Genomic DNA, 26,728 nt, shown 5'->3' on the forward strand with positions numbered 1-26,728 from the left:
TTTATGCCCACCTTTGGTCCAAGTTTTGCCCAGACAGTCTTGCATGCAGCTTCATTTTCTATCTTGTTGGGATAATATGTCGTATCTACTAAGATGAATGCACTGCTTCAATTGCCCATTAGTCTGTCCTTTTGATATACTCTTAGGTTAACCTTGAAAATCTCTGTTGTCAGTTTCATGTGTTAGTGAAACTCTGCCAGAAGTAGTATGTTCTCAGTTATCTATCTGCAGTGAGGTGCATCCAACTTTCCAAGGGTGATAATGTGATACTATTGACTGGAATATACATTGCATAACACCAGCTGAGATAGGAATGCCTGTTTGCCAGTAATCAGAATAACTGGAATTGAAGTGATAGGCACAAGTTTAGGATGAGGCATTTAAGGGGTGTAGGACGTCAAATGGGCTGACTTGGAGCCGGAGAGGCACCACAGGACATTTTATTTTCTACTGTCTGTATATTTACAAATAAATTCATAAAACTTTGTCAGCATGACCAGGAAGGATTCAGGATTCACACTCATAGTAGTGGAAGTGCAAAAACATAACAAAATAAATAATTTTAGATATGAAATTTCATCATTTTTTCACTTACTGTTGGCTGCATTTGTTGCTATAGGTACATTTTTCTTCACAAGTAAGAGAGATTCTTTGATGAATTTTGCACAGCATACAAACCATACTTGCAGGTGTATGGAACTGGAGAATTTTCCAAATCTATTAAAAACTGTGGTAAACATTGAGATAATTAACTACAAAATTTGATTTTTTTCTAAACATTAAGTTTAAAACTTAACAGCTCCTTCATTTTTTCATAAATTAAATAGATTCTAGAGTTTCAGACCCCTGTAAGTATGGTTTGTATGCTGTGCAAAATTCATTGAACAGGCTCTTTTACTTATGAAGAAAAGTGTACCTATAGCAACAAATGCAGCCAACAGTAAGTGAAAAAAATGATGAAATTTCACATGTAAAAAAATTATTTTGTTATGTTTTTGAACTTCTACTGCTACGAGTGTGAATCCTGAATCCTTCCTGGTCATGCTGACAAAGTTTTATGAATTTACTTGTAAAAGTATAGACAGTGTATAGAGGTTGTTATTTCTGTTCTTAATACAAACTACCATAATTCGTTTTTGTATATGTTTAATAGTGCCCTTTGAAAACTGATATATATACATAATAGAGGGAAACATTCCACGTGGGAAAAATATGTCTAAAAACAAAGATGATGTGACTTACCGAACGAAAGCCCTGGCAGGTCGATAGACACACAAACAAACACAAACATACACACAAAATTCAAGCTTTCGCAACAAACTGTTGCCTCATCAGGAAAGAGGGAAGGAGAGGAAAAGACGAAAGGATGTGGGTTTTAAGGGAGAGGGTAAGGAGTCATTCCAATCCCGGGAGCGGAAAGACTTACCTTAAGGGGAAAAAAGGACGGGTATACACTCGCACACACACACATATCCATCCACACATATACAGACACAAGCAGAAATAGGATGATGGAAGAGTAACTGCAAGAAATATTTTTAGTGTGCTTCAAAAGTTCAGTCCCTGCTCACCAGATGTCATCAATCACTTTTATAATGCCTGCAACTTTTAAGGAGGTTCGCCTAATTTCAGGAATACGAACAATTCCTTGTCATATGGCCTTGGTGGTTTTCCTAGCTATGTAATAAGACAGGTTGGTAATGAAACAACATAACTGCCACACGTTATAAACTTCTCAATGAGTACTGGCATTATCCTTCAACCATTCGAAACCACCTAGATAGTTCCATTACACAATAAAGGGGACAAGCATGAGACCAGCAACTATTGACCTCTCTCCCTCCTCCTGACTTTTTTTCCAGAATGATAGGAAAAATTATATATACTCAAGTACAGTTATTTCTTGAAAGTAACTCGCTACCAACAGCACAGCAGTTTGGCTTTTTAATTGATCTTACAAATGTATTTGATCTTCGTCATTCACGTTCTGCTTTACTCATAATGGATGCTTATGGTATAAAAGCAATCTGTAATGAGTGGTTTCAGTCATATCTGTCAAATAGTGGGTAACTGGTGGAATTAACAACACATGGTGGAAGAACAACTCATTCAATTATATGTCACCTCAGGAGTTTCATGGGGTTCTCTTCCTTTTATTTATTAATGACTTTCCAGAAAGGCCACCTTCAACAGTACATGTGTTACTTATTAATGATACAAAACCTCTTTTATAATGTTTCTCCATGACAAAGGAGAGCTGACTCGGTTGATAGCAATGAAAGTCTCCTGTACTGGCTATATGATAATAACCTCTTACTTAACAATATTGTAAATTCCTAGATGGAAAAATACGTAAAATATGGGGAAAGGCAACCATTTACCTATATTGGATTGATGCATGATGTGCAGAAACACATAATAGAAAAGTCAACCCTAGCCTTTGAGCTCTTGTTCTTTTCCTAGTAAGAGTACACTCGTTCTCCCACGCAGACATACAAACATGCAGATCCATGGTAGCAGCGAGACTGGTTACTGAATATCAGTCACTGAAAGCAGTTACTGCATAGATCGAGGTGGGGAGGGGCTAGGGAAAGATGCACGAGGAAGGAGGGGTAGCAGGGTAGTTTGAAGGAGATCTTTGACATATGAGCCAGTGGCTGTACAACAAACTGTTTGAGGAAAAGCTGTTGTACAACACAAGCAGCCTTTCCTACAATTAGAGCTGAGTACTTTGCACCGATTGCCATGTTCATTTTTATGGTTTTAATTTCTGGGGGTCAATATACAAGAAAATATTTGCTACGCAAAAACAAATTGTCAAGATCATGATGGTGCCACCATGTGCCCCTACCAATCCAACCTTCAAAGAGCTGAGCATGTGATCTGTCCCATGCACATATATCCTAGAGACTGTTTCATTTGCAAATAACAGTCTCTGTCTCTTCGAAAAACATGGTGATGTACATGTTCACCACACTATTGCTAGTGATGATGTTTATCTGATGAGCCAGAGACAGATTAAATGTCATAACCGTGTGATATATGAGGGTTGGAACTTTAATAGTGGCAACTATTTATTTACAGTTCGTACAAAATAGATACATGTTTCAAAGTTTACTGACCTTCAGTGTAGTCACCGGCATTGTGTATAACCCGTTTCCAGTGATGTGGAAGTCGTAGGATACTCTTAGCAGTGCCAGTTGTGTTGACAGTTCAAGCAGTTGCGGTCCATTGCCCGACGAATTTGTAGCAGTTCTGAAGTGAATGCTGTGAAGTGTTTCCTTCAGTTTAGAAATCGAGTTGAACTCACGAAGGCTTCAGTCAGGGGAGCACAGTAGGCAGTATAGCACTTAGCAGCCCCATCAGTCAAACAAATCAGTAACAGCTTGCACTGTGTGTGCTTGAGAAGTGTCCTGCAAAATGATGGTCAGGTCCTGCAGAAAGTTTCATCACTTTTGTCTCTATGCTGTTCATTTTTGGAACACAACCTACAACCAGTTCACTATACACCGGTCACATTAGCCATACTTTGGAACAAGCCGCCAAGTAAGCTTGCTGTTTATCACTATGTATGCTAGAAGCCACTGCATTTGTTTGACATTATCATGCTCTACTACAATTGCCTGCAGGTAGAAAACAAACATCCGAGATGTTACAATTCGGCAGTTTTCACTGTATTTTTCCAATCTTCAGTTTATTTCACCATGTGAGATATAAATTTTTGCTGTTTTTAAGTGTACATAAAATAGAACAACCCTCAAAACTGTGTGTTTTAAGGTATAATTTGTGGCAATAGTGTGTTGGGAAATGGTTCAATTACCTCGTACAGCATTATCAAAAGTGACAATCTTTTATATACCCTACAGTATTACTAGTGGCAAAACCCATTTTTTCCCTAATAGGTCTAATATATAATGTAAAATTTTGAAATTTCTTTCTTGTTTGTTGAAGAATTTGCAATTTATGTCAGTTAATGTTATGAATGTTGGTACAATAGGTACCTTGGAGGAGAAGAATGAAATTGCTGAAGTCTGTATAGTTATTATGTAGTGAGCTAAACAAAGTGGCAAGATCATGTTACATATGTTTGTGTGGTGTGGTGGCTGTGCTGGCTGTTGGGTGACATAACAAGTCGCCAGCCAATAAGAGCTCACTAGCCAGAAATGCACGATGTTTCCACTTTCTTCGAGGCTCAGTGTTTGAATTTAAAAGGTTGACAGTTGATATTGTTGCTGAGTACTGTACATAAGAAATACAAGCAAAAAGATGAGACTGAGTTATAAGTGGCACAAGAAAAGATAACAGCTGGGCGCCATCACCATGTATTGGCTCGGCCTGGAACATTTCGCAATGACTGTTATGTTTTTCCATTGCTGCCACAACCTAGCATTAGTTGTATAATAAATGTGTGGTAAAGCTAAACGTTGCGTGTTCTGTTGGCAGTGCTGATCGTAGATTACATCAGCATTTCCGCTCTCACATCTCCCCTCTCTGCAGTGGCCTAAAATATTCCCTTTACGGGGAAAAAATGTAAAATCCAGGAATTTTTAGCATTGATCTTGTGGATTTTTCACAGGGGCTACGAATTTATGGTGAAGAATCGTGAAAAACATAAAATCGTAGAACATAAAATCGAAGTTTCACTGTATTGCTGTAACTTATATCCCATATTATGAATATGATTTCATGGATAGATAAATAAGTAAATAAATAAAATATTAATTCTGGAAGCCATGATAGTGTACATACTCTTATACGTGCCTATTGGCAGTGTTGATATGTACCCTGAAAGTAAAAACTGGTCAACCATTCTGTCTCATATTTCATTGTTTTCTCAAGAGAATTTTTGCTTTTAATAAAATTTTAGTGTCAATAGACGGGATATTTAAAAGTCTCCCATTGCCGTACAGGAGATAGCAGTGGACAAAAATAAGGAGAAAAAGTTCTATAAACATGTCTGGAACCAAATACTTGTTGAGAATACTTACTGAGACATGGACTGTTGTGTACTATGACAGCCCCTGGTTTGTAAGCACTACAGGTTGTGCTCAATATGGCTACCACTCATTTTTACACATTTTTCAGCTCTCCTTCTCAAAGAATCAAGCACCCATTTGAACATACATGGCTATGCTCAGACTTGAACTCATGTATGGGGTGTATGCTCCTCGAACGTGTACATATTGTCGGTGGGTGTCAAATACAGTTTCGCTTCAAATGCTCAAATGCTGTAACGAAAACATAAGTGATTAAGTTCTGGTGAATGGGGAGGACATGCAATGGGACCTCCTTGACTAACTCATTGCTTATCAAAAATTTTTGTTATGCACACTCAAAGGAGGTGCATAGAAAATGGTGTGGTGCCATGTTGTGGATAATCATGTCTGATCTCTTCCAGCAAGGGTATTGTTCCCCAATGATGTGGATAATTTGTCATACGGAAATTGGTGATAAACAGCACCTTTCATTGCCTAGTTTATTTAGAGTCCTATAAGTCTGTCACCCATATTTCCTGCCACATAATGAAACTGAAGTGAACCTGATGACTTATAAGTGCTAAGTACAGAGACAAGTACAACCAATAGGAAATGATCACTGAACGTCATCAGGAAGACAGTCTATCTACTGAGAGCACTCACTGTTATCAATACAAAATAAATGATCCATATATCAGATTATTTATTGTGGACTAAAGTCTGTAACTGGACAGTGCTTTTCCTCTTCAGTGCATAATTCATATATTTTTTTTCATTAAGAATGGGAGGATAGTGTCAGCTAAAAGTGATAATAGAGGTGATAAACATTGATCTGTGGTGTTGGCTGATGTTTGGATTAGGCTGGAAGATGATAGTTTGGACGTAAGTTGGCAAAGACAATGAATGCATTGATGTGGTAAAAGTTCAGCAAGAGTTACTAATGTTGTGAGAAATAGCTCTGCTCCAGTTACTCGATAGTTTAAATAATTGATTTTTTCTGTATGTTAGGTGCCAAGAAATTGTTTTTATTGTTCTGGCAAATATATTACAAATTTTTAGGCTTAAGGTCTCTCTTTTTCTGAATATATTGCTTTTTGTGTGGTTATGTCAAGATGTAGCACAATTACTTCAACTCATTTCTATAAAATATGTTGTATGTCTCTACTCCCTCTCATTGGTGCTTAAATCCAATCATTGATAAATCCCCTTGCATACCCATTACGCCACACAGTGAGTGCTGCCCTCATTGCTTTACAAATCATGTTAGTAATGGCAAACTCTGTTCTATAATCTTACTGAAAAAGAAGATTGTGTGTGTGGTGTGTATCGTGGAGGGGGGAGGGGGGGGCGGCTATGACATAAATTGCCAATTAGGAAATGAAATTCAGATTTTATGTTTATCTTAATCATGTTAGATTTTTGTACCCACCAAATGACTTGAAAATAGCTTATTGGGATGTCTTTCTTCTATTGTCTATCATTAAAAGTGTTCAGAAGGTATGTTCTATTTTTGAAACCATTACTTCAGAATAAAACAGGTATGCTTCTTCACAGTTTCTGGTGATATTTTTGTCTTTCAGGCTGAGCCTCAGTAAACTATCAAAGGAAATGCCTATAAATCTATAATCAATGCATAGAGGTTTCATTAGTAACTCCAATAATTTGGCAGATTTAGAAAATAGGATACTACTGCAAAATGACCAAATAGAATATTGTGGAAGTTTGATGAAACATAGACATTATGTATCATGTTTCAGGTATCTGCTTGGATTAATACAGTATGTTGGTTACTGGGAACGTGCCTGCTTCTCTTACGATGTTTCTGCATTGCTGATTTTGAGCTTGTTGAAATTACTGTTTCAACATATGAACCCACAAGGATCTCGGTAATAAATCACATCAGTGTACATCATTTGTTATTTTATTTGTTGGGTGCATTTTTGTCAGTGGAAAAACATCTATTATAAATTACCAGGCAGAATTTATGATCTAAACAGTCCTTCAGCTCAGTTCATTTATTAAGACTTAGCAGTGACTGTGTAAAGTAAACAGGAAGCATGCACAAAAACTGCATTCAGTTACAGAATTGAACACAATAGATTGTCACACTGTGTGAATACATTTTCAGGTGTTAAAAGTCCATTTACATCTATAGTGACACCTTTTGAGTGACTGAATTTCTTGGATTTGTGCAGTCCTGGTAGTAAAAGGTTATTGTTTAAAGTCATGAAAAATGTAACAAATGATAGCATTTCTTTTTGCACCTTTTCTCATAAGTCTTTGTTCAGTTTTTTATCTTTCTTTGTAATTTGAATCTGATGTTTGTGGTTTAAAAAATAACTGTATCTTAACAAGAATGTAATAATCCACAAATTGCACCAGCTTTATAACTAATGTGTGTACGTAAATGCACTGTTATCACATAGGTTCATAAGGATCTGAAAACATAGTGCAACATAGTAAAACAAAAGCTATATTGTGAATGAGTTAACTTCAAATTGTTAGACTACTAGCTGTTAATTATGACATGAATTTAGCAGATTACTGGCTGTTTATTATGACATGAATTTAGCACACACAACACTACAGTTGCAGCATCCACTGCTGTAGATAATTGCAAAGTCAATCACATTCTACTGATGTCAAAGTCTGACTGAGGCCAGGATACAAGAGAGTGTATACAGTTAAATCAGAAAGACTGATACTTAATAATGAAATTCAGTAAGTGATACCAAAGAGCAGTGTATAAAGCAATTCGATGTATGAAATGAGGTAAGGCTGTTGGAGAACATAAAGAAGTTAAAATTGAAAGCAAAGTGATACAAAAGGAACTTGCATAATTTTGGCAGAGTAAGATGATTCCCCATAACTGGAACAATATTTTAATTATTGTACTTCACAACAAAACTGACAAATAAGGACGGGGTAAAACAAAAATAAATAAGTAAGCAAACAAACAAACCAGACACCTATCAGCCTGCACTCAGCAGTGTACAAACATCCAGCAAAAATATCACCACAGCATAAACATTGGATTTTTAATTGGGAAAAGGAAAAGGGCAGTGTAAAAAAGTGAAGATAAGACAATGGGTTGTTTGTACATCATGACTGATATTACACAATAGAGCAATGAGAGTGAGTTAACAGTCTGACAGAGATTCATAGATTTTGAAAAAGCTCTTGATTCACTTTCAGTAGCATATGTACCAACAGTCTTTGAAAAAAAAAGGATGTTGATTCAACTTTTATTAGTATATTGAAGTATAAATAATGGAAAGAGTATATCTGAGGCAGTGCCTATATTTACATAAATGCTGCAGCTCCTGTTAGGCTTTATCAGGACAGTGAGAAACCCAGAACTGAAAGAGGAGTCATATAAGATTCTGTGTCATTAAAACTATTCTTAGCAGTCTCAGAACAAGTTTTCAAATTGTGAAACAGGGAAAACAAAGAGGGGATATGAGTTAACAGAAAATGCAGTAGTCTCATTTTGCTGGTGAGTGTTCAGTGTACTTCTTGTTCAGATAAGTAAAGCATGGCTGTCATCAACTTCAAGATTGATTTTAACGCCACAGAACTTTACTTGGCACAGCTTACTGGTGGTAGTATACTGTTGCCTTCCTCTGAACTAAGTGACCCATCCAATTACAGGGGAACCCACAGTTTAACGTGGATTCTGAACCATGGTGCAATTCGGCATTTTTCACTGTAACATATGTTACCAAAGGTGAAAGAAGTGAGAAGTGACAGGTAAAAATTCTAGGATTGACAAGATATCAAACCTGAGACTTTTGGATCCATAGTCTGGCATTTTACAACTGAGGTACAAAGCCACACCTTCAGTAACTGTTGCAATAACTTTGAACTTCAGTAATCATTGGAGTAACTTACTTGAAAGAGTTTGAAAGTGAGACTGTATGTCAGTTATAATAAAACTAAAATAATGTACAGTGAACACAAAAAAAATTGTACAAATAAACAATGATGGCAAAGAATCTCTGGACAAGTGTCTGTATTTGGGGTAGTTGTAGGTAATGTCTAGATGAACTGCAAAAGAAAAAAAACAGAAGAGAAAAAATGGCATGAAGTGCATTTATAAAATGGAGTTTTGGAAACTAAGCATCCAGTGTACCTGGAAAAAGAAGTTTGCAATTAGTATGTGTTAAGAGTTGTGACTTTGTGGCTGTGAGTCATGGACTTTAAAGCTGCAGTGTAAAAACTGAGAATTGCTAAGTGAAGGTACAGAGAATTTCCTGGGGAAAAATTAAAACAAACAAATGGATCAGTAAGCAGACTGGAATCTTGAATGAAAAATGTAATTACAACTGTATTGACAATGTGGTGGAATTGGTCAGGGCTTGTAACCAAGCTAATTGACGAGAGGGGAGCAGAAGAAGATCTTGGCTGAATTTCAAGGGATGAGGAAAGACCTAGATATGACCTGTGGTACATTGCTCAATGATATACAGGAGGAACATTTTTGTTTGTAAATGAAGAGGTGATGCATGGAAACGTTTATGTAGCACAGGCTGCCAAATGGCTGCTCATAATGATTTTCCCAGTGATGGAAGGGGGAATGCTGTGAAATGCCCCAAACATGAGGTATTGATAGAACTGGCTATGTTGGATTATGAGCTGGGGGAGCTAGAGATTTACATTCAGCAATGGCACTGATGACAATGCTATTGAGTACTGACCACCATACTCATCTATAGAAAAATTTTGTTGGATTTATTCAGAACTATTTTCAACTAAAAGTGTTCTGTACCTTTGTCTCCAACATTTTTTGTTGTTATTTTCTTAGGAAGTTGGATGTGAGTGATTTATTATATTGTTTTCTTCATTTGCTCCTAGCTTTATTCTTTTGATTGTTTCCTCCTGGCTTTAATACTGGATTTCATTAATATATGTTCATCTGCTCTGAATACGTAAGTGATATAAAGTTCAGCATTGGTTTGCAGGAATGGTAGTGAACGAGCAACATTTTCTATGGAAATTTATGTACTGGTTTGTTGATGCCATACTTTTCAAAAAAGCTCTTTCAGTTGGCCCATTTTGTGTATATTTGCTAGTAATTTTGGCAACAGTGTATTCTTTCTTCTTTTTGGCCATTTTAATGCAAAATAGAGGAAAAAGTGAAGTGTATATATGCAGCAAATTGTTCCTGCTGTTTTTTTAATAATAGTCTTTCTTTTCTATTTTCAAAGTACAAATTCACAGCTAATTAAGGAGATCTGTTCTATTAACTTCATTATGGGTAGGATGTTGAAAATTAGGTGGATTGATAAGAGCAGAGAAGATTCTCTGCAGGAGTGACGAAGAGAGAGAAACATATGGAAAATACTGTCAAGAAAAAGTTAAAAGGTGATAAGACATGTGTTAAGATAGTATGACATGTGTTAAGACATTAAAGAATAGCTTCTGTGGTACTAGAAGGAGCTGTTCAGTGTAAAAAATGTAGGGAAAGACAGAGGTTGGAATACTTACAACAAATAATTAAGGACATAGGGTGCAAATGCTACTCTGAGATGAAGAGGTTGGCACGAGAGAGAAATTTGTGGGGTTTCCATCAGACCAGTCAGAAGACTGGTGACTAAACTAAAATAAAATATTCTGTATTGCACACAACTTCCTAATAGTTAAGAGAGAAAGGTAAGTAGGAAACAACCAGCTTGGCCTTTTTAAAGCCATTTGTGGCCACATTGGTTAGTGTGTCATTCAATTCTCATTCAGGCTGTGACAGTGACATTTGAAATTGCTTAGAGTTCTATGAGTACAGAGACTGCAGATGCTTACATGAAGTCATTCATCTCACAATATTAAGGCTGGTTCACACTAGGCCAGTAATTTAGTCAAGTGGTGAGTGCTTAAGTAATTAAATGTGGGTGAACAACTGTTTTTATTCAAGTAGTTTATTAAAATGATCTTGTGGACCTGATCAAATGAGTTTGATAGTAGCCAGCCAAGTAGCTTCCTTTTCCAATCACTTGCCACTGTGTGCACCCACTGGACAGGTTTTGAATACCATCTGTTTAGCAGAGAGCTTTGGTTGTCTGTCTTCGTTCCATTCTTGCATTTCAATTATTTGTTTGTTGTTAACTGACTCATTGGAATGACGAATAGAGTGACCAAGTTTCTTACTTCTGATGTAGAACAGGAGAGCTTGTGGAACATGAAAAGTCCCCTCTCCAAAGGAAAGCATCTAAGAAAGTCCCACTTGATGAGTTGGAAAAGGCAATAGGAATACCAGCGTTTCAAGAGGAATATATCAAATAGAATATTAAAAAGATAAGGTTATAAATGGTGGAAGGAGTAAACATAATGACTCACCACATAGTTGAGGTGATGGGTTGTTGATAGGCACATAAACAAGATGAGAATGTTGCTAAGCTTTCAGATAAATCCTTCTTCAGAGCTAACAGCATGCGTGTGCATGTACAGAGCGTCAGCTGACTACATTGTGGTGGTACACAGTTTGACTGAGGGGGGTATTATGTCAGGTGGATTGAACAACAGGGGAAAAGGGGGAGGGTGAGAGGTAGGATTGCAGATTAGTGTGGTTGCAGCTGGAATGGAGAGGCAGCAGGAACCCAGTATAGCTGTGAGGCACAATTTTCCTCACTTTGCTGCAGGCAAAGGAACAGTGCAACAGATCCAAGATAGCTTCCACTTCCTCGCTGTTGAGGGGGCCACTGTGATGTTCATGTGGGTTCCTGGTCATGTTGCTGCTGCCAAGGCTGCAGTCATCCTTCCCTGGCCTGCTAGCTCTTCCATTCCTTCGGATGATTTCTGTGTTGCCATCTTGTGGCAGATGGTGTAACTCTCATATCACCACTGGTCCTCTTTTAAAGATAACAAGCTCCAGGGAATTAAACCTCTCCCAACAGCTTGGCCAACCTGCTGTCAGCCCTCTCATCGCGAGGAGATCATTTGAGTTAGGTTGCAAATTACATCAGCATATTGGCCAAATCTTGGTAGGTGATTGTTACAGTGTCTGTGTGGTTATGGGTTACATTTTTTCATGTGGCTTATCAAGCCAATGGCAGTACGAGATCTCTTGCTAGATTTGTCGCAAGTATATCTAGGTGCTGAGGCAGGAGCAGCAGTAGCATTGTGAAGCTTTTTCTGCCTTAATCAGTCTAACAAGCCTTCATCGTGCTTCAATATTCCAGATGATATATCATTACACCACTCTGGTCTCAGGCTAATCCGTGCCTCCCAACTGTTGGTGTTGATGCCAAATCTCTCCATATCTCATTTACAGGAGTCCTTGAACCTCAATACAGGACTTCCTATGGGTCTTTTCATTGTAGAAATCTCTACAAGCTTAACATGGTAATCTCTCATGATCCAAACAGTAGACATGTCCCAGCCAGCAGAGTCGCCTCTGCTTCAAGATAGCTGAAATGCTGTTGCAGTTAGTTTTACATAGCACTGCTTCGTTGGTCACTCCAAGGATGGATCTCGGGCACCGCATGTGGAAAGCATTAAGGCGACATTATTGTTTGGCATAGTAGTCCATGTTTCTGATGCATACAAAAGACTACTGAGGACGCAAGTTTGATATACAAGAATTTTGGTGGTCATAGAGTTTGTTGGTATTCCAAACACATGCAAAGAACTTGCTAAAAGTTGTCGCAGCTCTTCCAATGCGAGCATCAATCTCCCTGTCAACAGACATGTTTGATTCTATAGTGGGTCCAACAGAGCAGAAGTTATCCACGACTTGCAGAGTAGTTCCATGTAATGTGATATTCGGCTGTGTATTAGCACCCCGAACCATAATTCTGGTCTTACTGCAGTTTACGCTCACCGAGAATAGGTGGCAGGCATGACTAAATCTTGATACTAGCTCTTGCAGCTCTTCTGCAGAGTTTGCAACAATTGCAGCATCATCAACATATAGGAGTTCATGAGCGATTATCTCATAGTGCTTTGTCTTACTCTTTAGAAGACTGACTTTGAAAAGCATTCAGTCTTTCCTAATATGCAGGTGTACTCGAACATTGCAATTCTCAAAAGTCAATTGGGGCAGAGCTGAGAAGAAAATTCCGAAAAGTGTAGGTGTCAGCACACAGCCTTGTCTTACGCCACAGTTCATATTGAAGGGTTTAGATGTACTGCCATTGAAGATTACAGAGCCATTCATATTGTCATGAGAATATCGTATTAAGGACAACAAAGTTGGTGGACATCCAATTTTTTTCCAATTTTCTGTAGAGTCCCTCTCTACTGATGGCATCAAAGGCTTTGCTGAGACCAACAAAAGCCACTTATAATGGCTCTCTATGTTCACAGCACTTTTCTTGCAGCTGGTGCAAGGTGAATATCATGTCACTTGTGGATCTGCCAGCTCGAAATCCGCACTGTGACTCAGGGTACATCCGAGCAGCCAAAGTTTCCAGTCTTTTCAGGATTATCCTCGCATACATCTTTCCAGCAGTGCTCAACAGAGTTATTTCTGTATAGTTGTTACAATTGCCTCTGTTGCCTTTTCCCTTGTAGACTGTTATTACATTTGCATCTCGCATGTCTTGAGGTGTTGTGCCTTCTTCCCAGCACTGCAATAGGATTTGATACAATATTGGGGAAACACAGTCACGTTTGATGATTTCAGTCGGTAGGTTATCTCGACCTGTACTCTTGCCTAGATTTAGACATTTAAGTGTGAGTTTTAATTGATCGAGGGTAGGAGAATCATCAAGCTTAGACATAACAGGGTAAGTTGGTAAAGTACCCAAAGCTTCTGAAGAACTGTTGACCTCCTTTGAGTATAGGTTAGTATAATGCTGCACCCATCTATCTAGCTACTGGTTTTTATCATTGATTGGGTCACCATTAACATCTTTTATTCCTGCAACCCACTCAACTCCACATGTAGTGACCCATCACTCCTATGGAAACAGTTGTTTAAGTTGAGAGAAAGCTTAAATACGTCTCAGGCGATGCAGTGCCTGTGGAGAGGACACTCCGCCTGCCAGCAAAGGTGCAGATAACACCACCAGCAGTCACAGTTACTGGTTTTAAGCCTTGTGCTGAGGGACGTGTTGAGGGGCAAGGGATGACACATCAGTGGGATAGTCCATCGTGGCTAATTGACTGGTTATCAACCGCCTCAAGCTGGGCAGCCCCCCAGTCAGCAAGGTATTAGTCTGTCCCCCACCTTGCACTTCTATGGGTGTATGGAGCAGCAAGCATCCTGCAGTGCTTGACAATAGGTAGGTGACTGAGGCACATGGAAAGACCAACAATAAAGTAGCTCATATGAACAAAACCAACAATTCAATAACATGATTTGCCACCTGGAATGTCAGAACTGTTAGCCGGACATGGCACTTCTACAGTTGGTGCCTCCGTAGTCAGAAAAACAGCCATAATTGACAGAGAACTGCTGTCTTTGCACTAATGTGGCTGCATTTCAGGGAACTCATCTCTCAGGGGAATGCAGCATGCGTGAAGATAATTACACCTTGTTCTGGAAAGAGAGAAATTGGAGAAAGATGTTCTAATGACTTTGGACGACAATTAAGTGCGAAGTAAATATACTAACTTCCACTTCTTTTACGAGATGACTTACTTGACACGCTCGGCCGACTTTACTTGCTGGTTAGCCTGCTGCTGCAAACTCTCTTTCACTTTTTTCTCTGAAGTATGCTGCTAGGTATAGGAATTTTGTAAGACTCTCTGTACTTATAAAAATAAGTAGACATACCAATTTCATTTGCTTTAACTAACGATGTATATTTGAACTTCAGACATATTACAAATCTCACTCTTCATGTAAATATATACTGCTTCGTAAGCCTCTCATGTCTCCAAACGTTAGAAACAAACTAACTTAAATATAAGAGTAAGTTGGCTTAAACACCGTGTCCAGTCTCAACATGAACCATAATACATATCTTCCCTTCAACAAGTCTAAGACAAGAGTTTTTCTCAAGAGTACTTTTTCAACTGTTCTTGTTATTATAACAATGGTCACTGACACAATTAGTACAGAATAACATAGAAGCGATATTTTATGCACAGTCATTATGTAAATAACATCACTCATAACAACATTTCATATCGTAACAATATACTTTTCTTATACATGTTTATACATACATCTTTCACTTCAACAACAATCTTTTTTTTCCCCTCTAGAACAATCTTTAGCTGAGCATTTCTTTATTCTGTTCTTACTTTACTTTGATATCTAGACATGAGCATTTATTCATGGTTCAATCAGCTTCCCTAGTATTTAGGAATTGTAAGGACTCTTTCCTTATTTTCAGTAGTAAACTTCAGTTGTTCATGACACATGAGTAATCTACTTTCCGTTCTTCTATCTCTCTCTCTCTCTCTCTCTCTCTCTCTCTCTCTCTCTCTCTCTTGTACTACATTTCCTTAGTATATACTATTTTTTGTTGTTTGGAGGAACTCTGGGCAAAATGAAAGTGCTCTTTTTGACACTCGTAAACTTACATGAAATGTAACAATGCTAGTTGTCCATAGAATTCAAACTTTCCAGAATAATCCCTATAAAATTTGTGACTTTTGTCACAATACTGTCCCCTTCTCCTAGGATTAGTACCTATACCTTGCTTGTGGGTTGACCTTGTGAGAGAACTTCCTCTTTCTATTCTTGTAGGTACACCCATTTATAAAACATTCCTATTTTTTAGGCCACAGGTCGTCCTATCTCCATGTAGGTACGCCTGCCCTATATACTTAGCAAATGCCAGGTACACCCCCACTTATCCTTTCTGAGTAGGCCTCATGGTTCATTACCCTAGTATACATTCCTATGTACACTATAATTAAGTATTCTCTGGTAAAAATAAAAATCTATTTTAAACTTAGCATTCACTTTTTACTGCTTCATTTACTCCCTAGAGTCCTCCTCTACTTCTCAACTTCTATACTCTTAGTAGATACTATCCTACAATTCGTCAGAGTATTTATTAAACTAACATTTCCTAATGATCAGCATGACTAGTGCCACTCCTGCTTTCTTTTTCTTTCTTTGCTCACGTCTCTTCCTTGTCTATCTCCTGCTCATTACTGCTTTATAGTTATCCCACAACTCACATGCTTTTGTCTCCCTCTTTGCGCATGAGTACATTGCCACTATGTGTGTGTGTGTGTGTGTGTGTGTGTGTGTGTGTGTGTGTGTGTGTGTCCACACATTCTTTCCCCTACAATACCTGGCAATTCTCACATTGTGACAGGCTTTTTAGTCTGTAATTTCAATGTTTGTGTCTAAATGTACTTTTGTGTGTATGCAGATGTGTGTTTTGTAGTCTGATTCTTCGGCCTTCTTATCTAAAGAAGAGATGTAGGTTATTAGAAACCACAGAAACAAGGAAGGACTTCAGCGATAGAAGTTTGTGAATATGGAAAGAGGGAAAACATAGATAGGTCCTCAAATGAGAAGTAAGAAAGGGGGAAAAAAAAATAGATATGGTTGCTAAGATCTAAGAAGAGAAAGAAGATAGCCCCAAAGACAGGAAACCCTTCCCACCCCCCTTCCCCAGGATACCTACTCCTCAGGTACTTGAGTGAGACGCTGGAGGAAAGTATTTTTGTGACTACTAAACATTGAGGAATTCGCCCAGAAAATATAAAATTTTTCTGAGATGGTCAAGCAACCAGTGCTGGACCATTTGGTATGGATTGACCCTAACTTTAAGTATGGTAACTACCGTAATAAAGTTCACTGAACAGTTTGTACCACTTTGTACTAAAAGAATAAAGTTCTGTTTTACACTCACCCGGTGGAGAATTTGCAAAGCGTCAGTGTGCGGATGCGGAGATAGGTCAGCACCAGTGAACAGCAACTGGTGCCGGTGGCATCGGATGTTGGTTTCCACGTCTGCAACTCCGCAACGTATATGAGAGCTCTACACTCCCCACACCGGATCTTCTTAATCGAAGTGTTCTAGGTATGTCTTCTTAGAGAAACACCCTGGAATCTTCTTCTCTATTTCTCAGTTAAAAATTTTGCTCCTTTAATACTTGAGCATGTTCTGTTGTCTCGGAGTAAATTCTTTGTCGTATTTGGTTTAGTTGCTATGGCAAAATACAACAGCTTCTTTCCTCGTTTTTTTGGTCTTAGAATTCCTGTTTTTTCAGTTCTTTCTCACTGGTTGCCATGTTCTAACGGCTTTGGACGACATTTAAGTGTGAAGTAAATATACTAACTTCCACTTCTTTTACGAGATGGCTTACTTGACATGCTCGGCCGACTTGCTGGTTAGCCTGCTGCTGCAAACTCTCTTTCACTTTCTTCTCCGAAGTATGCTGCGAGGTACAGGAATTTCTTAAGACTCTCTCTACTTATAAAAATAAGTAGACATACCAATTTCATTTGCTTTAACTAAAGATGTATATTTGAACTTCAGACATATTACAAATCTCCCTCTTCATATAAATATATACTGCTTTGTAAGACTGACATGTCTCCAAATGTTAGAAACAAACTAATTTACATATAAGAGAAAGTTGGCTTAAACACCATGTCCAGTCTCAACATGAACCATGACACACGTCTTCCCTTCAACAAGGCTAAGACAAGAGTTTTTCTCAAGAGTACCTTCTCAACTGTTCTTGTTGTTATAACAATGGTTACTGACACAATTAGCACAGAATAACATAGAAGCTCCATGGTTCTTCGGTACACTTTCACTAAAATTTCCATGGATCACCCGACAAGTACTTGTCGTTGCCATTCGACTATCGCATCTACATTCTCGCGACTGAATTTCAAACCTGCACACACAAACATGTGAAGTGCAGTAGGCTGGATTCTATCATCCCACACTCACTTCTAAAATATCATGTGTTTGAGATGTTAGAAGGCTGAGTGGTTCTAGAATTTACGCAGAAATTCTCAAAACACTACAGTCTGAGCATGGGTTTGGCTTTGGAGTACGAAACATCTTCTTAGCTGCTGCAAACAACGAAAATCTATTTCTGAATTATTAACTACTTTGAGATTAAAGACATCATCAGGGCCCATCACATTAATCTCAGTATATGTTCCCACTGTGAAAGCACCACCTGAAGTCAAAGACAAGTTTCACAGAGATCTGTGGAAATGCCTGGAGAATGTTCATAGATCAGATAAGCTCTTGTTACTGGGAGACTTCAATGCCAGGACTGGAATACATGGAAGAGCTGGCTTGACTGCATTGGGCCACATGACACTGGAAATATGAACGAGAATGGTCAGCGACTGAGGAAACTTGGCACCTCTCTTTCTCTCTGCATCACCAACACTTACTAACATGGAAACACCCATATTCAGGCCATTGGCATCAGGCTGACTTCATCATGACCAGAAGATGTGACCTACATCATGTCCTTAACTCCTATACATATCACAGTGCTGACTGTGGTACTGACCACTCTTTAGTTATGACCAAATCATGGTTCACACCCAAGAAGAGTCATTCGGCTGAGAGCATTTGTCGAAGAATGAAGATCAACACCAAAGGCTTCCAAGATGATGCGTTGTATAAAAAGTTCGGAGAAGATATTGAGACGAAACTGCATACTGAGCAATTGGTAACTGCACAGAGCACTGAAGAAAAGGGGCGTCTAGCTAAATAAAATATTATGCGAACAACTATTAGAACATTTGAGAGGCAGTGTAGGACTCAGAGCGACTGGTTTACTGAATGTGAAAGTGAATTGCGCCCATATAGAGACAAGAAACGTAATGCTCATTTACAGGCTGTGAATAATTCCTAAAGAGCAATAGCTGATTACAAGGCCTTGAAAGCAGATCTGCTATGTGTTTCTCATATTGCGCAAATAGATAATATTGGACCAGCCTTTGAAAATCTGTTCAGATGTGCCAAGACAAAGATTGCCATGACATGTATCTAGGCATCAAAATGGCCATTGGACCAACAGGCAGGAAGTATGCTACAATAAATAATAATAATAATAATAATAATAATAGTAAGAGAGGTTGCATATTGGGCACTGTCATTTCAGCCATCATCATTTATTAAGTGGTGATTCCCCACCACTTTGTGCTCATTGTCATCAGCCTTTGATGGTTTGCATTTTCCTAACCAAATGCCCTTTTTTTTTAATCGATGTGTTTGCCGTCTGCGTTATCGGGAGTTTTAGTGAATGATGTGCAGGCTGTCAAATGCATTTTAGTTTTTATTCTTTGTAACAATATGGCAAAGGACATTTAACCTTTGGGTTGTGATCTCCTCTGTCTCTACAGCATATTTTGTGGACCTTCTCCAAGGGGAAGTCATTGTTTTCAGCTCTCTTTCCTTCCTATGATTGGGCTTAACATGTCACTTTTAAGTCTTTTGCTTATTAGTGTTCTAAGGTTATGACAAGGGCGCTTATGACCTCAGTTGTTTTTGCGCCCTAGGAAAGTGGGGGGGGGGGGGGGGGGGAGCAGTGCGCAGCACACAGTGACATGGAGGAGTGGATTGGGAGGGGGAGATAGAACCAAGAAAGACAGGACTGCAGAGAGGAGGATATGAGAGGAGGATGAGTGAAACAGGTGGTTGTGGTCGCAGGGGTGGAGGTCAGTGTTGGACGGGGACTAGCAGAGATTGACAGGAAGAGTATTAGGTGATAGAAGGGTGTGTTGCAAGGAGAATTCTCATCTATGTAATTCAGGAAAGACTCAGATGGCGTGGGTTGTGAAGCAGCCATTTAAGTTGATCAGTATGCTATGCTGAAGGCTTTACTAATCCTTCAGGCAGTGTAACCCCTCACACCTAGGTCACAGACAGATTTCCCATGAGATGTCCACACATTCCCTGTAACCCTCAGACCACCCCCATGAAATAAATGCAAAGGAAAAACCCCCTCATCACCCATTATGACCGTGGACTGGAACAATCATATCCTTCACCAGTTATTCAGCACTTATCGTTGTGCCCAGAAATGAGGAACATACTTTCCACAATCCTTCCAAACCCTATCAAACTGCTGTTCCAGTACCCAGCTAATGTATGAAATATCCCAGGCCATCCTTGAGAGAGCCACCCATGACAAAACTATTCCACCAAGCAGGCAAGATATGTGAGACAGTCAAAATACCCTCAGTCTTCAAGGAGAATGTTATAACTCCAATTCCAATTGCAAAGAGAGCAGGTGCTGACAGATGTGACTATTACAAAATCATCAATATAATAAGTCATGCTTGCAGAATACTGATGTCTAGTATCAGAAGAATGGAAAAATTGGTAAAGTCAACCTTGTAAATGATCAATTTGGGTTCTAGAGAAATGTAGGAACATATGAGGCAATTCTGCCCCTATGATGTCTTGTAAGGTGGGCTAAAGATAGACAAATCCACATTTATAGCATTTGTAAATTTAGGAAAAGCTTTTGACAGTGTTGATTGGAATACACAGCTTGAAATTCTGAAAGTAGATACAAAATATTTGAAGGAGAAGGTTATCTACAACTCGTTCGCAAACCAGAGAGCAATTATTGTAGTTGAAGGACATGAAAAGGAAGCAGTCGACAAGAAGAGCAAAGAGTATGAGACAGAGTTGTAGCTTATCACTGATGTTGTTCAGTCTGTATATTGAGCAAGTAGTAAAGGAAACCAAGAAAAATTTTGGAAAGAGAATTCAAGTTCAGGGAAAAGGTATAAAAGCTTTGATGTTTGATGGCGAAAAGCTAAAGGATTTGGATGAGCAGTCAAACAAAGTGGATAGTATCTTGAAAAGATATTATGAAATTAGCATCAACAAACATAAAACAAGGATAACAGAATGTAGTCAAAATAAATCAGATGACACTGAGATAGCTAGATTAGAAAATGAAACACTAAAAGTACCAGATGAATTGTGTTATTTGGGTAGAAAAATAAGTGACAATGGTTGAAGTAGAGAGGATATAAAATATAGACTGACAGTACCAAGAAAAGCATTTCTGAGAAAGAGAAGTTTGTAAATGTGAAATATAAATTTAAATGTTGCGAAGTCTTTTCTGATGATACTTGTAGTGTAACCTTATATGGAAGTGAAACTTTGACAGTAAGCAGTTCAACCAGGAAGAGCATAGAAGCTTTTGATACGTGGTGCTACAGAGGAATGCTGAAGATTAGATGGGTACATTGGGTAACCAATGAGGGCATACTGAATTGATCTGGGGAAAAAAGGAATTTATCGCATAGCTTTACTAAAAGAAGGAATTGCTTTTAGGACATATCCTGAGGAATCAACAGATCTTCGATTTGACCATGGATGAAAAGTGAGGGGTAAAAATTGTAGTGGGAGGTGAAGGCTTGATTACAGCAAGCAGGTTCCAGTGGATGCAGGTTGCAGTAGTTATGCAGGGGTGAGGGGCCATAAACAGCTTCAGATGTTGGATTGTTGCTGTGAAGGACATGGAGATATTGCTTTGTCAAGTGAGGCACCATTATCAGCAGCAGATAGAGTTTGAAAGTGGCCTCATTGCAGGCCTCTAACTGATTACCTGGTAGAATTATGTGATATCCAGATTTGTGGGCCATTCAGATGTGACTGAAGACTGTTATTGGAATACATGGGAAAGTGAGGACAGGCATACTTGCCAGGGTTCCAGTCTCAGACTGCTGCAAGTCATATCCAAATGAAGTAGAGATTAGTCACAAAATTGTCAATTTAATAGAGCCTGGGGGGACTTATACACTCCCTGACAAAAAAAGAAAGAAATTGAATCTCTTAAAAGTGGAGGAAGAAATGGAATAAAACTTCACAGAATGAGAGAGAATGTGATGTTATTTTAGTTATTATAAATTTGAGTCAAATTTCAAAGAAGTTAGTATTATGAGCCCAGTTATCAGTATGACACTGCATCCTCTTTGGTCTAATGTATGCAGTAATTCTGTTGGAAACGATGTCATAAAGCCATTGTATCCTCTCCCGAGGCAATCTTGGCCCCAACTGTTGTAGCTTATCCTAGATACTGTCAGAGGAACGGAATTGACGTCTGAGTTGCCCCCTCCCCGGACACATTCTATTGGGGCCTAATCTGGGGATCCTGCTAGCCATGAGAGCGCCTCAACATCATGCAGACAGTTTATAGAGACACATGCCACTTGTTGATGAGCTCTGTCATGTTAAAAATAGCAAGACAATACTGTAGAGTGAGAAGTTACACATGAGCATGCAGATTGTCAGTGACATACCACTGTTCTATCAAAGTTCCCTCAACCACTATCAACCATGACCTGAAGTCATACCCGATGGCTCTCCATGCTGTGACGCCAATAGTAACACTGGTGAGCCTCTCCAAAATATTGGAAGAATGTGACCACCACAAAGGAGGATTACCATGTTGTCCACCAAGCATATCATAACACCTTCATTGCATTCCATGAACAAGTAATGGACTCCCTGCCACATTCTGTGTCATTGAATTTTATTGGTTGGAAACTAGAAGCAGCCAGACTAAGGAATTACCATCCCATGTGTAGGTTTCCATTAACACCACAACACAAATGGCTGGATTTAGCATGGTGCAGTAACCAGGAAGCACAGAGTGCTGAAGAATGGCTTCACGTTGTGTTCAGTGTGAAATGGGGCTCTACACTATCATGGATGACCATTTTTGCTGATTATGACAGTGACCTGGGGAGAGTTCACATTCTTCCAATATTTTAGAGAGACTCAGCAGTGTTACTATTGGCATCATGGCTTGGAGAACCATAGGGTGTAACTTCAGACATGGTTGATAGTGATTGAGGGAACTATGATAGAACAGTGATATGTCACTGACAGTCTGCATTCTCATGTGTAACTTCTTGTGTTACAGTAGTGTCTTGCTATTTTTCAACATGACAGTGCTCGTCCACACATGGCACATGTGTCTATAAACTGTCTGCACGATGCTGAGCCACTCTCATGCTCTGATGGCCAGCAGGATCCCCCGATCAGGCCCCAATAGAGTGTGTCCAGGGAGGGGGCAACTCGGACGTCAATTCTGTTCCTTTGTCAGTATCTATAGTATCTAGGATAAGCTACAACAGTTTGGGTTGAGTTTGCCTCAGGAGAGGATAGAATGGCCTTACGACATAATTTCCAACAGAATCATTGCATACAGTAGACCAGAGAAGATGCAGTCTCAAACTGATAGTTGGGCTCATAATGCTAAGGTCTTTGAAATTTGACTCAATTTTGTAACAACAGAAATAACACCACAATCTCTCTCATTCTGTGAAGTTTTATTTCATTTCCTTTTCCACTTTTGTGAGATTCAATTTCTTTCTTTTTTTGGCAGGGAGGGTATAAGTCTCTCCAGGCTTTATTTTGAACACAATTTATTCAGTCTCTACATCATTTGGATATGACTTGCAGCACTCCTATAAGTGAAAATTAGACACTCGTTTAACAATTTTTCTTCTATTGTAACTTTTTATCTAACAGTCTGTTTTCCCATAAGAGCCATCACCTTTTTCTAATCTTATGGACTTCAAATGTTGCCACTTGTAAAAAATATTAATTGTTGGCCATCAGTATTTGTAAGGCATCTTGTGAATTTTGATCCCTCCACATCCTCTATGATGTTAAAATTTTCTGGCTGTTGTTTCCACAGTCTAACATCAAAGTTGGTTAGGTCCTTAAAAAAGTGGGGTGTGATACTTTATCAGTATGCTGGAGATTACATAAACCGTGAATGAGACATTATCAGCATAGGAGCTCCCTTCCTAGAATGTATTTGCTCCTCAATGATGATAGCTTCAAATATTTATGGAGGCTTCATGTTAAAATTTTCTAATAGATTTAGTTTACTTATTAAGTAGGTTGATATATATATTCTCTCTCTCTCTCTCTCACTGTGTGTGTGTGTGTGTGTGTGTGTGTGTGTGTGTGTGTGTGTGTGTGTGTGTGTGTTTGTGTTTGTGTTTTACAGTGACAGTCTTCCAGATGGAAAGGTTGTCTTCTGCAGCTGGCATTGATTTGATGAATAAAAGTAGTCTTTTTTTCTGTTTCTGGAGAAAGTTTTAAAAAATAGTTTTATATTAGTCTCATCATTTCCAACACTTTTTCTGTTTTTCCTTTCTGCATAAAACTTACTTTGTTTTTTGAAATCTGAAATCTGCCAGTCTGTCAGGAGAACAGCTGAAAACAGGTGACATTTCAAATATGGTGGATACACAGTGGATACAAGTGGAACAAATGATGAGGAAGACAAGGGAGAGCTAGAGCAAGCAAAAGCATTTCTGAACTGTCAGGAGCCTTCTGTTAAATAAAGCTGTACCATAGAAGATTAACAAAATTATATATTGATCCTGCTATTTGCCTATCATGACTGATGTTTGACAATGAAGCAAAGTGATTTAAGCAATTACAGGCATATGAAATGAAATTTCAGAGCAGAGTTGGAGTAATGGGGGAGATGGTAAAGGAAGTAATCTTACAGGAACATACAAAATCAACAAGTCTTAGGTGGTATAGACATTTGCTAGAATACGAAGGAAGATTCATGGACTGAGGCTCCAATGCAAAAAGGCCCTGAAGAAGATCACGTAATTAGTGGTTGAAAGGAATGGAGGATAATATTCAAAGAAAAGGAGAGGACTGGAACAGGTTGGTGGCATAGCATAGTTGGGAGCTTTGAGGAAAATGGAGAAGTTTATGTTCCAAATTTATGCATCATTAGTCTGTCAGTCTGTTCCAGAAAATCTCACTATTCCGTCCTTTACTTCACAGCTTCTTCATCTGTCCATTGGTGTTGAAAAAGCTAAATCTGTTCGTCCCATCCCCAGATGTTACCTCAATATCACCTTAGTGTGTTTAATATTGGTTTTAAGTGTTTCAGGATATTGCAAGACACAGCCTGCTTCCCACACACATATCAGTGTCGGAGCCTGTGATGTGTGCCTCCCAGCTTTCCTTGTGAACATTTTAAAGTAATCTCTCTGCTCACACATTGATTTACATTGTCCAAGATCCTCACCATCGCTCTTCATTTGTAACAATGAGACATTGCATTAAATCATAAAGTTCTAATTTAATGTGATTTAGCCTCAGCATCATAGTAGCTGTAGTATTAAACCTCTAAGATGCCAACTGAATGTAACATGTGAATGCTACACAGTGGATAAACTCACCAATAAAATTGTGTTGGCCTCCTGTCTGTTGACGTTTCCACTTTACAGCAGAAAGATCTTTTCTTTCCTAATTCACAAAGAAAATTTGTATTAGGAGTATACAGAGTCACAAGGGGGAAAAAGTGTTATCTTGCAGTCAGGATGTCATGTAGAGCAGTATTTCATGCAGCAGTCATTCGAACAGATTATTGTGACACTGATTTAACTTAATGACATAGGTATTAGAATATGTAAGAGCGATAGTCATTAGATAGTGGCAATGACATTTAGACAGACTATTTGGAAGAAATGATTGCCAAGTAGCAATGAAAATGATGGTACTGTGCATTTGTATACCAGATTGTTGTCTAAATTACAGCCAGTGACATAATGCACTAACACAATAATTACCAGCTTGAAGTATTAACTAAAGAATAAATTAATTAATTAATTGGCAACTAATTTCTGTTTATTACGTATAAATTTGCTTTATTCTGTGTTTATAGATATCCTCAGGAAGCCGTCCAAGCTTAGAAGCTCTTGGAGAGACATCGGAGTCTGATGCACCATAAGACTACAAAGCTTTTTTGCTTTCACCAGTAATCTTACACATATATGAAAATTTTAAACAACAGTATTTGCAAGTTTGCTCACTGTAGCCCACTGAACTAATTGTGTGCTGTTCTTCTTGCATATATTGCAAACATGCTCTTTGCTCACTGTTCAATTGGCTGATGATTTTGATAGCTATCTAATCATCTCATTTTATACGTTGTACTTATATTTTATACACACAAATATTTATTCTATACTATACTTGTTAGTAATATAAATGCATTTAAATGTTATTGCATTTTCAAATGGTTAACAGTATTTGATATCTTTGCTCACAGTATGTATTCCCTCCTCAAACGACAATATTTGATATTACAAATAACTTGTGCTTAAATAAAATGATTGCATTTAAACATGCAGTAGTTTTACTTTTTAGACTAAGTGAAGCTGTTCTCAACCCTCAACCTCAAGGTTTGTTTGACACAGCAGTGCTTTATGAAGCGTGGTCCTATTCCTGGTGGTATGCCCTGTTGGACTGATTTACCCAGACAGCCGTAGGGGGAATTATACAATTTAGCCAGGGTTCCACTTGGCATTTTTTATGCTTATGTATCATAACAAAGGCTGCAAAAATGATAAATGATAGAATAAAACCCGAGACCAGATTAGGGATTGAACCTCCAGACTTCTAGAGTCCAGCAACTCAACAAGTCCAGATGCAAACTATCTCTTCCCATCTTGTGTTGCGAGACTTCCCACACAGCCAACTCAGTCCAATTTTGATTGAAACTGGGGCAGGTATTACACTCCTATCATCCTTTCCACAACTTAGATAGAACATTAGAAAAGCAAAGTGGGATTTATGTGCTAAACATCTGGACAAATGACTCATTTGGTTTCCCCCAAAAGGAGGTTGTTGGAGCTATGATAACTACAGCAAACAAAGCAATCTCTAAATTCTACCACAAGCAGTGAAATGAAACTAACGAGAAACAGTATGGTGCATTTATAATAAGTGGTAATCCAGAAATACATTTATAAAAAGTGGTAATCCAGGAATAGCAGATAACCTACTTAGTAACCTCAATATAACTGTATATAAAAGATGAATAGAGACTGTTGAGTCCAGTCACTCTCCAAACATCAA

At 38.5% G+C, this 26,728-nt stretch overlaps 1 protein-coding gene across 1 annotated transcript in view; it reads left to right on the top strand.

Moving 5' to 3' along the window:
• The window catches only part of LOC126479756 (uncharacterized), a 65,249-nt gene extending 39,291 nt beyond the window's left edge, over nt 1-25,958 (top strand). Inside the window, exons 4-5 of the mRNA XM_050103812.1 lie at nt 6,734-6,862; nt 25,533-25,958. Of these exons, the coding sequence (XP_049959769.1) occupies nt 6,734-6,862; nt 25,533-25,598 (195 nt within the window). The 3' untranslated portion in view covers nt 25,599-25,958. The remainder of the gene's footprint in view (nt 1-6,733; nt 6,863-25,532) is intronic.
• The last annotated feature ends 770 nt before the right edge of the window (nt 25,959-26,728 follow it).

The sequence above is a fragment of the Schistocerca serialis genome, chromosome 1 (assembly GCF_023864345.2).
Source record: "Schistocerca serialis cubense isolate TAMUIC-IGC-003099 chromosome 1, iqSchSeri2.2, whole genome shotgun sequence".
Classification (NCBI taxonomy): domain Eukaryota; kingdom Metazoa; phylum Arthropoda; class Insecta; order Orthoptera; family Acrididae; genus Schistocerca; species Schistocerca serialis.